We start from the raw sequence: 17,398 nt of genomic DNA, 5'->3' as shown, positions 1-17,398 counted from the left end.
CAGTAGTCTGAGAGATGCCTTTGTCAGGGCTAAAGATCTGAAGGAGTGGTTTATGGTCTGTCAGTATGGTGAATTCCCTACCATACAGGTAAAGATGAAACTTCTTAATTGCCCATATCAGCGCAAGAGCCTCTTTGTCAATGTGAGAGTAATTGCTTTCTGCTTTTGTCAAAGACCTGGAGGCAAATGCCACTGTTTTTTCTGACCCATCAGGTAAGATGTGAGACAGTACAGCCCCCAGACCATAGGGTGAGGCATCACAAGCCAAGGTCAGAGGCTTCTGGAGGTCATAGTGAACAAGCATGCGTGACGCCAACAGCTTCCGCTTAGACTTCAAAAGCGCGTTGGCATGCAGCCGACCAGTCCCATCTGGAGTGTTTCTCCAAAAGCTTGTTCAACGGAAACAAGGTGTGTGCCAGATCTGGCAGAAATTTGTGGTAATAGTTCAGCAAGCCAAGGTATGATCGCAGCTGCTGGACATTGGTTGGGGCAGGAGCTTTGACTAAGGCATCAACCTTGGCTTCTGTGGTGTGTATACCGTCTGCATCCACAAGGTGGCCACAAAACTCCAATTTCGGCACCATGAATTGGCATTTTGCTAAGTTCACTTTCAGACCCTGCTCTTGGAGTCTTTCCAACACAAGCTCCACGTTTTGCTTGTGTTCCTGGTCCGTCCGTCCCGTGATGAGCATGTTATCTAACAGGCACTGAGTGAAAGGAATGTCCGCCAAAATCTCATCCATCTTCCGTTGCCAAATGGCTGGGGCAGAGGCTACACCAAACACCATCCGATTGTACTCCTACAGTCCCTTGTGGGTGTTGATGGTCAGAAACTTGCGGGAAGAAGGATGGACCTCAAACTGTAAATATGCTTATTTGAGATCAAGCTTGGTGAACTTTTGACCCCCTGCAAGAGAGGCAAAAATGTCATCTACTCTGGGTAGAGGATACTGGTCTATTTCCAGTTGGGAGTTCAGTGCCATGCGGAAATCGCCACAAATGCGCAAGTCCCCATTCGCTTTCTTCACTGGTACAACAGGTGATGCCCACTCGCTGTGCTCTACCTTTGAGATGAAAGCTTGTTCCTCCAGCCGACTTAGTTCTGCTTCCACTCCTGCTCGGAGTGCGAAAGGTACTGTGCGAGCTTTGAAGAACTTAGGCTGGGCGTTGGGTTTCAGCTTGAGTCTCACACAGTCATGCTTTATTTTCCCCAACTGGTCATCAAAGATCTTTGGGAACCGCTGCTTCAGGGACACCACCCATCCCTCATTATCTCCTAATGGAATTGTCAGTGTTACAGGGATTTATGGCGATGTCTGGCATACCAAAGTGAGCAATCCAGTCTCTCCCAAAGAGAGGGGGTCCCCCATTCTCTAGTATATATAATGGCAGTCTCTTTGTCTGACCCTTGTACAATACCTGCACTTTTGCATAACCGAGTGGGTGGAGTATCTGCTTTGAGTATGTCTGCAGTTTGATTGGCGTTGGGTGGACAGTTGTTCGGGTCTGAAGTTGTCTCCATTGTTTGAGTGATAACTGAAACTGCAGCTCCTGTGTCTACATCCATCTTTAGTTTCTTTCCCTCAATGGTTACCTCTACAGTCATTGCAAAGGGTGCTGAATGCATATGATGTATGTCTAAACTGTGGAGCACTTCCTCATCCTCTGACTCAGATGATGATGTATATCTTCCCACCATATAGGTCTTTGTCTTGGGGTTCAGAGGTTGTTTATCTCGCACCTTCTTGCTCCGGCAAACTCGTTTCAGATGTCCTGTTTTACCACAGTTATGACAGGTCTGATCCTTAAACCTGCAGATTTCCAGTTTGCAACTGTGGGCTTGACTGCTGTACTGAAAACTTCTTGTTTCACCTCTTCTCTTCTGCCCCGGGGGTTCAATTCCTCTGTATCTTTCACAGCCGTTTCCATCATTGAAGCTATATCAGTTGCCTTTGCAAAGGTAAGGTCTTTCTCTGTTAACAGTCTCTTTTGGCTAGAGTCACAATTCAGTCCCATGACAAACTTATCTCTCAGTGCAGTAGGTAGGTACTCCCCAAAAGAACAGGTAGAGGCTAGTCTGCGAAGGGTGAGCACATAAGCTTTAATTTCTTCACCTGGCTGCTGCTGCCTCTGATAAAAACAAAATCTTTCTGCAATCTCTAGTGGTTTAGGCTGGAAGTGACCCTCTAACAGTGTCAGGAGCTCTGCCAATGTCTTAGTTGCTGGTTTTACAGGAAAAAGGAGATCCCTGAGAGTGTCATATGTCTGAGCACCGACCACTGTCAGAAATACTGCTACTTGCCTTTCACCTGGGATGCCATTTGCACTGAAATACTGTTCCAGTCTCTCTACCCAGGAACTCCAGGATGTCTGTTCTCCATCAAATTCACTTAATGTCCCAATCAATGACATTTTCCTGCTGGGATCTGTGATTGCTTTTATCCAGGTAACAATCCACAATGTCTTTGTCTCTCTCTGACTGATAGACACTTTGTAAATCCCACCCTCGTCGCCACTGTTATATCCTCTGTGTTGTGAGAGACACAAGACTCTGGTCTGGAACAATGGAAGTTTATTTCCAGTACTCACTGTACACTGCAACATGCATCTCAGGACAGTACATCTTATTAGGCTGCTTACATGTGTCCAAGATGGCTACTATACCCCTTGACCCTTGGCATCACTCCTGGGTGGAGCCAGCCTTAAAGTGGCAGTACATGTGGAACCCTTCAGGTATAACAACATGAAGAGTACCCAGTCCTTGAAGGTCCTCAAGTGACCGGAACCGGTCGTGAAGAGCGAAGATTGGGCTCTTGATTGCTAAGCTGCCCTGCTCCTGGCCTATGGTCTGAAACGTAAAACTCCTCCCAGGGGTGTAGAAACCTCCTTGGCTTTTGCCATCAAGTATCTGTGGCTCAGATTTGTAAGGCTAACTGGCCTTCAGTACATACATTCACAAAATTTTATCGGGTGGATGTTCGAACAGCCGAGGATTCGTCTTTTTCGGCTGCAGTGTACTGCAGGCTGCCATATAAGGTCTGATGGCTGTTGTTTGGCAAGGTGTCTCCCTCCCCTCAAGGCTATTGCTCTGGGATGCCCCAGCAGTTAATGAATATTAGCCTAACTCTGTGTCCCATGATGTACTCAAAGAAAAGGATTTTACAGGTAATTATGACGGGAAAATCCTATTGTAGCTTTTTTGTTTTTATTTTTTTATTCTTTTTATTTTCAGAAAAGGGAGTGGGGATTTTTGATGAAAGGGTAAAGTTTGGTAGTCTATTCAGTTTCTTTAGATCGACCTGCTGGCAGATCAAAAAAATAAAATTAAAAAAAAACCTGATAAATGTATGGCCAGGCAGAATTTACTTCAGTGGATACAATAGTCTTATCTGAGAACACAAAGATAAGGAATATATTCTTGTTCAAATATTTTATTAACAATTATCATAAAACATTGAATGTAGTGAGTAAAGGGAGAGAAAGTTTACATCATAACATTAAGATAATCTTATTACAGCAAAGTATATCTCTAATTGCATATGACATCATATAATTGTTTAGTTAACCTCTTGCCTGCCATCACTGTTTGAAGTGAAATATTGTTGTGATGGCAGCAGCTAGCTGCCATAACCTGGGTATCCACTTCAGCAGGCGGCAAGAAGCCTTGAGATAAGTGGTCTCAGTGGCAGATTCACTGCAAGATCACTTTTTTCTTTGGTGGGAGAGGGGCCCCCCCTTCCGCCACCCCCACGAGCTCTGGAGCCGATCACATCCTTCTCCCCGTGTGATATGGAGCTGAGTGAGGGGAAGATGGCACTCGCCCGGCTCCATACCATTGCAGGGCGGAAACAATGTCAAAATGTCACTTCTGCCCATAGCTCTTAAAGGGACATTTAAAAATAAAATAAAGTATTGCATTTTAGTGTAAATATAAGATCTGAGGTCTTTTTGACCCCAGATCTTCTATTTAAGAGGTCCTGTCATGCTTTTTTTTTTTTTCCCTATTACAAGGGATGTTTACATTCCCTGCAATAGGAATAAAAGTGACACAATGCTTTATTTTTTTTAAGAACAGTGTAAAAATAAAGAATAAGAAGTAAAATAAGATTATTTTTTTATTTTTTAAACGTGTCCCGCTGAGCTCGCGTGCGTACTTGAGTAGCTCCCACAGATGTAAATGGTGTTCAAACCACACATGTGACTTATCACTGCAATTGCAGTTTGTTGCCATTACAGGCGCAGTTTTGCAGCGTGACATGTTTGGTATCAATTTACTTGGCGTAACATCTTAAACCATATAGAAAAAAATTGGCTAACTTTTTTACTTTTTTTTATTTATTTTTATTCAAATTCGTGTATTTTTCCCCCCAAAAAGTGCTGCAATATCCACCATTTTATTCTCTAGGGCAGGGATATGGAATTAGCGGACCTCCAGCTGTTGCAAAACTAAAGTCACATCAAGCTCTGCCTCTGGGTGTCATGCTTGTGGCTGTAAAGCCCCACACACACTATCAGATTTTCTTCTGATTTTTGTCTTCAGATTGACCAAAACCATGTAGTGCAAGGGGTTGCCTGAATGCATACACATTGAAACTAAGGTTTGACCTCATATTATTTTGTTTTGGTAAACCTGAAGGGGAAAAAAAGTGTGTATGCATGTATATGTATGTATGTATATGTGTATATATGTGTGTGTGTGTGTGTGTGTGTGTGTATATATATATGTGTGTATATATATATATATATATATATATATATATATATAGTATGTTTGGGGTTTCTAAGTACTTTCCTAGCAAAAAACAGTTTTAAACTTGTAAACACCAAATCTCAAAACGTGGCTCTGTCCTTTAAGTGGAACTAAATTAGGACATATCAATGCAGTAAATTTAATAGTGTTCCATCTAAACAAGAATCTAATAAATACATTTATTTATATATATATATAAATGTGTATGTATGTGTGTGTGTGTGTGTGTGTGTATATATATAATATAATATATTATACACAGTGGTGTGAAAAAGTGTTTTGCCCCCTTCCTCATTTCCTGTTCTTTTGCATGTTTGTCACACTTAAGTGTTTCGGAACATCAAACCAATTTAAACAATAGTCAAGGACAACACAAGTAAACACAAAATGCAATTTGTAAATGAAGGTGTTTATTATTAAAGGTGAAAAAAAATCCAAACCATCATGGCCCTGTGTGAAAAAGTGATTGCCCCCTAAACCTAATAACTGGTTGGGCCACCCTTAGCAGCAACAACTGCAACCAAGCGTTTGCGATAACGTGCAATGAGGCTTTTACAGCGTCCTGGAGGAATTTTGGCCCACTCATCCTTGCAGAATTGTCCTAATTCAGTTACATTAGAGGGTTTTCGAGCATGAACGGCCTTTTTAAGGTCATACCACAACATCTCAATAGGATTCAGGTCAGGACTTTGGCTAGGCCACTGCAAAGTCTTCATTTTGTTTTTCTTCAGCCATTTGGTGGTGGACTTGCTGGTGTGTTTAGGATCATTGTCCTGCTGCAGAACCCAAGTTCGTTTCAGCTTGAGTACACGAACGGATGGTCGGACATTCTCCTTCAGGATCTCTTGGTAGACAGCGGAATTCATAGTTCCTTTTATCACGGCAAGTCTTCCAGGTCCTGAAGCAGCAAAACAGCCCCAGACCATCACACTACCACCACCATATTTTACTGTTGGTATAATGTTCTTTTTATGAAATGCAGTGTTCCTTCTACGCCAGATATACTTGGACACACACCTTCCAAAGAGTTCCACTTTTGTCTCATCGGTCCACAGAATGTTGTCCCAAAAGTCTTGGGGATCATCAAGATGTGTTGTGGAGAAATTGAGACGAGCTTTGATGTTCTTTTTGCTCAGCAGTGGTTTTCTCCTTGGAACTCTGCCATGCAGGCCATTTTTGCCCAGTCTTTTCCTGATGGTGGAGGCATGAACGCTGACCTTAACTGAGGCAAGTGAGGCCTGCAGTTCCTTGGACGTTGTTGTGGGGTCTTTTGTGACCTCTTGGATGAGTCGTCGCTGCGCTCTTGGGGTAATTTTGGGCGTCCGGCCACTCCTGGGAAGGTTCACCACTGTTCCATGTCTTCGCCATTTGTGGATAATGGCTCTCACTGTGGTTCGCTGGATTCCCAAAGCTTTGGAAATGGCTTTATAACCCTTTCCAGACTGATAGATCTCAATTACTTTCTTTCTCAATTGTTCCTGAATTTCTTTGGGTCTCGGCATGATGTGTAGCTTTTAAGGATCTTCTGGTGGACCTTACTGTGTCAAGCAGCTCCTATTTAAGTGATGCCTTGATTGTGAACAGGTGTGGCAATAATCAGGCCTGGGTGTGGCTATAGAAATTTAACTCAGGTGTGGACAACCACAGTTATAGTATGTTTTAACAAGGGGGCAATCACTTTTTCACACAGGGCCATGATGGTTTGGATTTTTTTTCACCTTTAATAATAAACACCTTCATTTACAAATTGCATTTTGTGTTTACTTGTGTTGTCCTTGACTATTGTTTAAATTGGTTTGATGTTCCGAAACACTTAAGTGTGACAAACATGCAAAAGAACAGGAAATGAGGAAGGGGGCAAAACACTTTTTCACACCACTGTATGTATATATATATGTGTGTGTGTGTATATATATATATATATATATATATATATATATGTAGTCGCTAGTATATATGTTGCTCGTTTCAATAGTGGGACATTATGGTTAATCTACCACTGGCTTGTGGCCTAATATCAGCATAATATGGTATGTCAACCAACTATAGTGGTGTTTACCTTAATTAAAAAGGGTAATATGAAAGGAATATCTTCATTTGTGTGATAATTTAACCAGTTGACCTGTGGCCCTTGAAAAAATTAATCTAAACACCACCTGGTTTTCCTTTTACAGGCCAGAGCCCTGCCCATGCCTATATTGGGCTCCATTCACACCTTGTGGGCAGATTGGCCGTGATTCTGCCCACGATTTTTAAAGTGCCCAGGTGTAAATGGCAAATTGCAGAATGCACATTTAAGATGCCATTCAAATCGTGGCGGTGTTCTCCCATGATTATAGCACTGCAATCGCGGCAAACCACATTGCATGAAGCATGTCGCCCAAAAAGGTTCAGGAGTTACCCTGCACTGCAAATTTTGGTGCAGTTAAAATAAATGGCATCTTAAATGTGCATTCTGCATTTTGACATTCACACGTGGGCACTTTGAAATTACAAGTGTCATTGCGGCAATTCTGCCTGCAATTCAAAACGCAGAGGTGTGAATGCAGCATTAGAAAATATATAATCAGTTTGCCATCTAGGTCTCAGTCTTTTGCAGAAATGCTGGCATACCCATTAAAATGAGTTTTGTTCAGTAAAAACCCTGTACCTGCAGAACCCTACAGTTAATCTGGAAGAGGGGGCACACTCCTATAATGCCTAGTCCATTTTTCCCCTGCTCATTCCCTAAGGCAGTGAGATGCTACAATTTAGATTTTAGAAACACATCAAGCATTATTGAAGCAATGTGCAGAGTTGGCCAGCACTTGCTCTTGTGGAAACCTCACATTTTCAAAACTGTTCAATAGAGAAGCATTTCTGTAATGAGAGGTTTTTATTTTTTTTCCAATCAAATAGTTTTTATTGATTTTCATTATACAGAAGAAAAGCACACAAATCACATCCCACATATTTCCCCACCTAGATACAACACCAATATAAGTAAAAAGAATCCTTTCGCTATTTGTGCTCACCAGTTTGCATTACTATCTTTACTCAACACCCTCCATCAGAATATTAATCTTTAAGAATGCATTTATATATTTATAATAACCCGCCCCCTTTCCAGAAATAAATTTCTATCTCATAATTGGTTTTCCCCAGTGTCAGTGGTATACTCTGCTGACTGCTCAGATAAATTAGAAACTAGCCACCAATGCCAAATTTTTGGACTCCTATGTTTTATATGTGAATTCTTCTTGTCTTTAATTAAGATTAATCACTTTAATCCATTGATCTAACATTGGGTTTTTTTCATATCCATTTTTGTAATATAAGTTTATGATCTATATACATACAGTGGGGCAAAAAAGTATTTAGTCAGCTACCAATTGTGCAAGTTCTCCCACTTAAAAAGATGAGAGAGGCCTGTAATTTTCATCATAGGTATACCTCAACTATGAGAGACCAAATGTGGAAACAAATCCAGACAATCACATTGTCTGATTATTGAAAGGATTTATTGTTGGCAATGACAGAGGTCAAACGTTTTCTGTAAGTCTTCACAAGGTTGTTGCACACTGTTGTTGGTATGTTGGCCCATTCCTCCATGCAGATCTCCTCTTGAGCAGTGATGTTTTGGGGCTGTCACTGGGCAATATGGACTTTCAGCTCCCTCCAAAGGTTTTCTATGGGTTTTAAAACTTTAGACTGGCTAGGCCACTCCAGGACCTTGAAATGCTTCTTACAAAGCCAGTCCTTCATTGCCCAGGCGCTGTGTTTGGGATCATTGTCGTGCTGAAAGATCCAGCCACGTTTCATCTTCAATGCCCTTGCTGATGGGAGGAGGTTTGCACTCAAAATCTCATGATACATGGCCCCATTCATTCTTTCATGTACATGGATCAGTTGTCCTGTTCCCTTTGCAGAGAAACTGCCCCAAAGCATGATGTTGCCATCCTCATGCTTCACAGTAGTGTGTGTGTGTGTGTGTGTGTGTGTGTGTATATATATATATGTATATGTGTGTGTGTGTGTATATATATATATATATAGCGTTTTACAGTTACTGACAAGCCAAAATTGGTGAAGGATTATAGCATATTATACTATTTATTTACTACTATATATACTATTGTATAATGGGAAAGTCCTTGCTTGATTCTGGAAAGCATGCCATAGCTGTAAATATTGAAAACATTCTTTATTAGGCAAATGGATACAAATACTTTATCAAAAAAATTATGAAGCTGAATGCCAGCCCTCTTCCATAAGTCAAGATCTTCTAACTTTGCCACCTCCTGTAATTGCAAATTATTCCGTATAGGTATATATTGAGTATATCCCTCATATTGAGTGTCTTTTTGAATAGTTGTCCAAATCTTATGTATTAAATGTAGGTTAGCTGCTCTTACTACTAAAATGATACACTATTAGCTACACTGGTGGATCTATAGACAGTTGAAAGAGTATACTTTGCTGTATGGGGTCCTCACAATCTGTAGCATTGCATCCATTTAATTGCTAAAGTTGGGATGCCAGATAATACAATTTGGCATTAGGAACAGCCAGGCCTCCATCTAAAGGTAACTGCAAAATTTCCAGTCTAATTCTAGGATGTTTATATCTCCAGATAAGATCCCTGAACAAATTAGAACAGAAGTGTCTATTTGTTTAAAAGTTTTCAGAGGAAGCTATACAGGACAATTCTGCAAAAAATAAAATTGTGGCATCCAAATCCTCTTTATCAGATTAGCTCTACCTATTATCGTTAAAGGTAGTTTACGCCAAGTTTTCCCCACTTGCCTAAACCATTTAAGTAGCGGAGATAAATTCTCCTCCACTTATGTATTCACTTGTAACTTGTACACCCAAATATTTAAATGTAGAAACAACTATTTGAGAGGTGGCTATAGGCAGATTGGTCACCAAGGGGTCCACAGTTAAGTTTTGATTCCCAATTGATTTTAAAACCTGAAAAAGAGCCATAAGTATTAAAGACATCACTGCCTTTAGAGAAGATGATGCATCTCCTAAAAATAGCAGTCTATTGTCGGCATAGAAAGCAATCTTATCTCCTAAAGAGCTACAAAACCCAACAATATTCAATGATTGACGAACAGATGCTGCTAATGGCTCCAATGCTAAAGCAAAGTTGATAATGGGCATCCTTGTCTTGTTCCTCTTTGCAGTGAGAAAGGAGCCGATACATGTCCATTTACCTGTGCACCCGAGCCCACGGGGCAGCGTAAAGGACTATCCATCTCAAACTGTGATACAAACCTTTTTTTTTTTTTCGAAGCAATCCCATAAATGGTCCCATTCTATATAATCAAAAGTTTTTGCTGCATCAAGCGACAGGTTTTCAGGTGTGATCTGCAAGTTAATAAATAGGCGCCTTAAGTTTACTGCAGTAGATCTATTTGAGATGAAGCCAGATTGATATATCTATGCATGATCTTAGATATTACTTTCATTAATCTAAAGGCTAACACCGTTGCCAATAACTTCACATCCGATGTAAGTGTAAGTAGTGATATTGGACAATATGATTCAGGGTTAGGAGTGTTAACAAAACTATAATAATTGCTTCATTCATAGAAGGTGGGAGATGCCCACATTCTAAGGTTTTAAATACCTCCAATAATTCAGGCAAAAACTCGGCTCCATAAACCTTATAGACCCCCCCCCCCGCCCGGTAACCCATATGCACCCGGGGCTTTACTTTACTTTGATATCAATTATATGACTGTTATTTGAATAATAAATGTTATTTTATGTAGCCACCAGTAAGGCTTGTACACACTATAAGAGAATTGGGCAAATATTTTCTTCTGAGGACTGATCGTACGATTTTCTGATAGTGTGTACTTTTGACATCCGATTTCGAACAAAAATTTTCTCGTACAGGAACAGAATGAAGGATCTTTTTATTTTATTTATTTATTTTATTTGTACTGATTTTGTATGATTTTCATAAAAGAAAAATCGGGAACATAAAACTGCGCTTGATCAGAAACCATAAATAACAAAAACGCCTTTGTTGCACTAGAATTTTCATACATTATTTCCTTCCTCGGCTGCTTAGTATTGGCCATATAGCATGAGTGCTAAATTGTAAGGCCATGTTGCCTGATTGCATAGGTAAATTTGTTAATCTTTGCTCCTGCAAAAAAAAAAAAAAAAAAAAGAGAGAAATGTATGGTTAAAGATGCATCCTTTTACATTTTTGAAAGCTGCAGAGATGTGTGATCAGAGTAATAGCTAAAAGAATTATCGGTGCTCTTTATCATTTTTTTATTCCAGGGAAATGAACATTAACTTGTGATGTCTTTCTCTCTTTAGTATATGAGCAATGTTGATTCATGGTGTAAAGCTTGTGGTAAGGTAGACCTCCCATCTGAACTGCAAGATTTGGAAGATGCCATACATCATCATCAAGGCATATATGAACATATCACACTGGCTTATTCTGAGGTAGGCTATTGTGCTCTTTGTTGGTACCTTCATGCATTTTCATATATTCAAGTTTATCTAAAGCCAAAATCTGTTTTATGTTTTGGGTAGAGTAGGGGAGGGTTAAAACCGCTGTAGTTTGTTTCCATCTGTGCTCTGTTTGAGAGATTTCCCTTCCTTTCCAGTTTGCCCTTTAAATCAATTGTCACAAATGGTTTACGGTTTTAATTTACAACTCTTTTTTTTTTTTTTCCTTTTCTGGTAGCAAAATTTTAGATTAAAGTGGTTGTAAAGGCAGAAGGTTTTGTATCTTGATGCATTCTACTACTTACCTGAGGTCCATCTAAATCCAGCGATGTTGCACGAGAGACTTGCTGCTGTCAATTAGTCAGTGAACCAATAAGGAGAGAAAGGGGGAGGGCCGGCCCGTGGCTCTGTGCCTGAATGAACACGGAGGTGTGGGTCTGCTTTGGTGCCCCCATAGTAAGCTGCTTCCTATGGGGGTACTGTACAGGAGGGAGGGGCCAGGAAAAATAGAGGGACCCGAGAAGAGGAAGATCTGGGCTGCTCTGTGCAAAACCACTGCACACATTAGGCAAGTATAACATGTTTTGTTATTTTTAACAACAAAAAAAAGAGACTTTATCACTTTAACTCTCATTTATTCCTGTTTGAGGACAGTTACATAGGTGTTCTGGTTGAAATAAGACACAGAAGTCCTCCTAGTTCAACCAATAGAAAGAAAGCAAAAAATAGAAAACCTCCATATACACAATTCTATATATACCCACAGTTAATCCAGAGGAAGGAAAAAAAAAACATGGTCCAGTTGGTCAAGCAAGAAACAAATATTTTTTCCTGATCCCCCAGGAAGCATTTGGATATTCCCTGGATCAACTACCCCTGGTGTTATTACCTATAAGTGATTGTCTGCAGTTATATTTTGTGCATTGTCCTCTGTGATCTGAATAAAGCTACACTAAAATCTCTGTGTGGACCACATATCTATTTGTGTATTTCAGGGACTTGTATAGCGCTGTCAATTTACACAGCACTTTACATATACATTGTACATTCACATCATGGTGATCCTATTACCCCTTAATCGCCTCTTTTTAAAAAGAATACATTCAGTTCAGCTAATATTTTCTCATAGCTGAGCTTTCTTCTCATCTGATCAGTTTGCCCTTCTCTGCACTTTTTCCATTTCTCCAATATCCTTTTTGTGAACTGGTGCCCAAAACTGAACGGTCTATTGCAGATTCGGTCATACTAATGATTTGTATAGGGGAAAAATTACGTCTCTGGAATCTATACCTCTGTTAACCCCCCTGGCGGTATTCCCGAGTCTGGCTCGGGGTGGAATTTTCATACCAAAAGCGGTATCCCCGAGCCAGACTCGGGACTGCATCGCTGGATCCAGGAGGAGGTTTACTTACCTTCTCCCTCGGATCCAGCGTTGTCTCCCCGCTGTACGAGCGAGCCGTGTCTCGCTCGATGCATCACATCGCCGATCTCCGTGCCCTGCGAGCGTTGCGACGAAGAAGTGAAACAAACAGTAAACATACAGTATAATGTAATCTTACAGATTACATTGCTGTATGTAAATATTTCACATCCCCGTTGTCCCTAGTGGTCTGTCCAGTGTCCTGCATGCAGTTTTATGTAATAAAAACTGTTCTTTATGCCTGGAAACTGGAGATTGCCCATAGCAAGCAAAACTGTCCCTTTACATCAAAAATGGTTTTAGACCAGCTAAAAAACAGCGATAATAAATTGTAATCACTCGCAGAATTGAGCGATAGCGATTTGTGGGGAGATCTGTCATCAAATACTGAAAAGTAATGACAGTGACAATTCTGCAACTGAGCAAATTTCAGTGTTTTTGATTTGATTACATTATTGAATAATTTTTATTGTTATATTATTATTTGGTACAATTATTTATAATTATTTATTATATTATAATTTATGATTTCATTTTTCAAACTTTATTATACCCGGGATGTCTGCTAGACTCTGGTTTGGACAGATTCAAGTGAGTTATTCCTAAGAATTGCAGGACTACAATATAAAACGCCAAATTTGCATGCAAAATAATGGTACCGCTTTTAGCACCTAAAATCCGAAATAATCGTACCGCCAGGGAGGTTAATACAAGAGTTTTTTTTTTTTTTTAAGCTTTAGAAACTGCAGGTTGGCATTTCATGCTATAATCTATCAGAACACCCAGATCCTTCTAATTTATTCACTCGCTGTTTCCTAGTATGTATAACGCATGTATGTGTTTGGCGCATAACTTTACATTTTATCAACATTAAATCTAATTTTAAAAATTAGTGACAGGACGCTATGTGATTATATGTACCTTATCTTAAAGACCATATGTCATGAAAAAAAAGTGACGTGATAAAAGTGCTATATGAGTTATCTAGTACCTGCCAGAATAAAAATACTCTAAAGCTATAAATTGATTGGCATATATATTGCACTTTTTATTTCAATGTGACAACTTTAAAAAAAAAAATCCATAACATGATTCCATGTTAATTCATAACATGATCATCCATAACTTGAAGTGATGGTGACTTAAATCTTGATGGCAGAAAAGAAATCTTTCTCCGTAAATAAAAAACACTCTCAGAAGTGCTCAGATATGAAAACTGCTCACCAGATGAATATGACCTCTTTAATTAAAAAGACGGTCTAATGCGCAGTAGGGAAATCCTATTAGGAACCCTTGGTTAACGGATGAGATCTCTGTACGGTCTCCTCCTTTCCTCCAAATTAACTCTTAAGGAAAACAAAAGCACAATCCAGCCTCAATCCACTGAGGATAACTTGCACGAATTGCAATATGGGGGCTGCTCACCAATAGGCTCATGTCCAAGCTGGCGTGTCTTCCACTCGTGCTGAGAGAGGAAGCAGAACCTGGGATTCGGTAGTGGCGCCACTTCTGGATCCCTGCTTCTGATTTCTTAGCATGAATGGAACGCATGCCAGCTTAGACGTGAGCCCAGTGGTGAGCAGCCCCATATTGCAAGTTATCCTCAGTGCAAGGCCAAGGCACCTGCAAATGTAAGCAGTCACCCTGTTTGTATATGTTTATTATAATAAACCATATTGCTTTACGTATTGTCCTTGTGTTTTCCCTATGAGAGAATTTGGAGGAAAGGAGGACACAGTACAGAGATCTCATTCATTAACCAAGGGTTCCTAATAGGGTTTCCCTACAGCGCATTAGACTGTCTTTTTAATTAGAGGTCATATTCATCTGGTGAGCAGTTTTCATATCTGAGTACTTCAATCAATTTATATCTTAGAATATTTTTTTTTTCTGACAGGTACTAGATACTTCACGCAGCCCTTTTATTGCACATGTCACTTTATTCCATGTCATATGGTCTTTAAGATGAGGTACATATCGTAATCGCACAGTGCTCCTCTGTCACTCATTTTTCAAATTGCACAGTGTTTTTTCATAGTTTTTTGGCGGCGCAGCTATACATGTATTAAGTTTTATTTCATAAAGTATTATTTTGGCGCCAGGTTTCCTTCCCACATTAAATCCAATTTGCCACATGGCTACCAAAGTCTACATAATTTATAAATATGTTAAAAGTAAGGGTCCCAACACTGAACCTTGGGGTACACCACTAATAACCTTAGGCAATTCACAGTATGATTCATTAGTCACAACTCTCTGAATACGGTCTTTTAGACTGTTTTCTATCCGTTTATAAACGTAATTTTCAAAGTTTGTGTTCTAGACTTATTGGACACAGTTCCTGACTAACACCCCCCCCCCCCCAACCCTTCCTGCCTCCCAGGGACTTCCTTGAATATGTTTTCACACAAGCTGTCCTTAGCATGTCGCTGGTGGTTGGAAGGGGGAAAGCAACAACCCCTGAGGAGATCATACAGGCAATCCTGAAGGGACAGTTCTTTTTCAAGTGTCCCCCTGAGCTTCGACAGTAAGTACATAAACGGAAACTTCCCACCAGAGAGGAAGCGGCTGCCTTAGTAGATGAGGCCCTCCTGATTAAACCACAATAGAAAGGGGAAAAAGCCTGCTGCTGAGGCACCCTGAGCTGCCAGCATGCCCAGCTCTGCATCTTTGCCCTATATCCCTCTCAAACGCCATATGGGCCTGCCTCTACGACCCATGCTCCCACCACATCCGGCTTCCTCACAGTTGGCCGCAAGACCTACATTGGAAAGTCACTATCAGGAGCTGTCATGCAAAGTTAAGCCTGCTGCCTAGAGGAAGGAGGGCCTCCAGCACAAGGATAGAACTCTGCCCCCTACTTCCTCGACTTTTACCACTACTGGGGTAACATGGGATCGGGACAAATTTTAAAGAGGACTTAGCTACCAACCCTAATCTAAAAGCTCCTGGGCCAGGGTAGGGCTTACCAGTTCTGGAGCAGGCAAAAGGATACTGCAGAAAGATGGTTTGTTCCCAATTGTAGAGAGTTTCGCAGAGGGGACCAAAGACAGTTGCCAAACAGCTGATGGTGCCCCAACAATTTTGGGCCCAACTGTTGCACCTTACCATGACCTTCCCATGTCAGGGCATCAAGGAAAACTACAGACGGAAAAGGTTAGCCCATGCCGCCTAATGACCTGGGATGTCTCAATTGGTATCTTGCTACTGTCACACCTGTGATACCTGTCAGCGGTGTTGGAGGACCAATGGTCTTCAGGTCTTACTATAACCCTTGCACGTTATTGAGCAACCATTCCCCCGGGTAGCTATTGACATGCTAGGACCCTTGCCTCATCCAAGCAAAACCGGAAAGTTGTACATCCTGACCGTTGTAGACTATGCTACTCGTTATCCCTAAGCAGTATCTCAGTCCAGCATCACAGCGCCCAAAGTTGCGGAAGCCATAGTTACCAGTTTCACGCGAGTGGGCCTCCCAACTGAAATCCTGTCGGATCAAGGAACTCCGTTCATGTTGGACCTTGTTCAATCCCTCTGACAGACTTGTGGAGTGTGGGCCATATGGGGACTACCCCTTATCCCCCCCCAAACAAACGGACCGTGTGAATGTTTCAATGGGGCCCCTGAAGGCCATGCTACGTGCCTTTTATGGACCAGGAGCCTGACTGGGAAGATGGCTACTCCACCTCCTCTCCACCTACTGGGAGGTACCCCAGGAATCTACTGTGTTTTCTCCCTTTGATCTGCTGTATGGGAGAAATGTTTGCGGCCCACTGACCCTCCTGAAAAAATACTGGGAGGGCCGACTACTAAATATCGGTGTCCCTACGTCCTAGAACTTTAGACTTTCTATGACTGCAAGGCTAGCACCCGGGAGTTTACAGAGAACCAACAGATCCTTATGATTTTCCCAAACCCCCAGAATAAACTGCAATCCTCATGGGAGGGGCCCTTTCGAGTCATTAATAAAGTGAATTAGACTAACTACAGTATATTCTTACACTGGATAAATGGAGGAAAAGGCAGAAAATAGTGCATCAAGGAATGTGCTTCTATGGACTAGTTCTCCCACTTTCTGGACCCCAAAGTTCCTAAATGCCTGCATGTTGTGTTTCATGTTGGCTGCCTCCGCGTTCTCTCTCTCTGTGCTTCTAGTTCATCATGGGGGTGTTAGAACTTTCCTTGCATTTTAGGGCCTCTAAAAATATTACGTGTATGGGGCCAGCATTAAAAGGTTCTGCCACACTCTTTGTTGGGCAATACAGCCTGTGGGCTGAATGAAAAAAAGATTCCTCCATTCACATTCGATCAATGTGAATAAATTAATCTGTCGGGAAAAAAAAGAGTATGCGAAGCATAGGAGCCATTACCCCCCACCACCCCACGCTCCTAATGCTGAGCATACTTCTTCTTTTTTTTTTTTTTTTTTACTGCAGATAGAGAAATCCCCCTGCTTTCTACAGGATCATATTCTGAGCCTGATTCTGACAGGCTTCCCCTTCACTCTCATGTCATGCTCAGAATCCTGTAGGCGCCTCCTCACTAGTGTACCTTTTTTTGGGGGGGGGGGGGTTCATTTTTGGCGCTAAATTTACAGGTACTTAGTGCTGACTATGGGGTAAAGAACTCCTGGCTAGCAATCGGGAACTGCATGTGTGATAAAAATAAAATTAACTGCTAGTGCTAGCATAGATCAGGCCTGATCTTGCTTACACTGCAGTTTTGTGGACAATATATCGGAGGTGGCAATGATCAGAAAAAATATA

The 17,398-nt window shown here is 41.1% G+C and overlaps 1 protein-coding gene across 5 annotated transcripts in view; it reads left to right on the top strand.

The window, feature by feature from the left end:
* Positions 1-17,398, top strand: part of TRIO (trio Rho guanine nucleotide exchange factor) — a 751,422-nt gene that overhangs the window by 12,153 nt on the left and 721,871 nt on the right. For all 5 annotated transcript variants that reach the window (XR_013277581.1, XM_077491869.1, XM_077491868.1 and 2 more), the window contains exon 2: positions 11,075-11,206. Coding sequence is in view for 4 of the 5 variants with exons in the window: in XM_077491869.1 (XP_077347995.1) it covers positions 11,075-11,206 (132 nt within the window). In the remaining variant the exon portion in view is untranslated. The remainder of the gene's footprint in view (positions 1-11,074; positions 11,207-17,398) is intronic.

The sequence above is a fragment of the Lithobates pipiens genome, unplaced genomic scaffold (assembly GCF_037356315.1).
Source record: "Lithobates pipiens isolate NorthernLeopardFrog02 unplaced genomic scaffold, aLitPip1_a1.2 Scaffold_19, whole genome shotgun sequence".
NCBI classification, from domain to species: Eukaryota; Metazoa; Chordata; class Amphibia; order Anura; family Ranidae; genus Lithobates; species Lithobates pipiens.
Note: the sequence above shows the minus strand (reverse complement) of the source record. Positions and strands in the feature narration are given on the sequence as shown.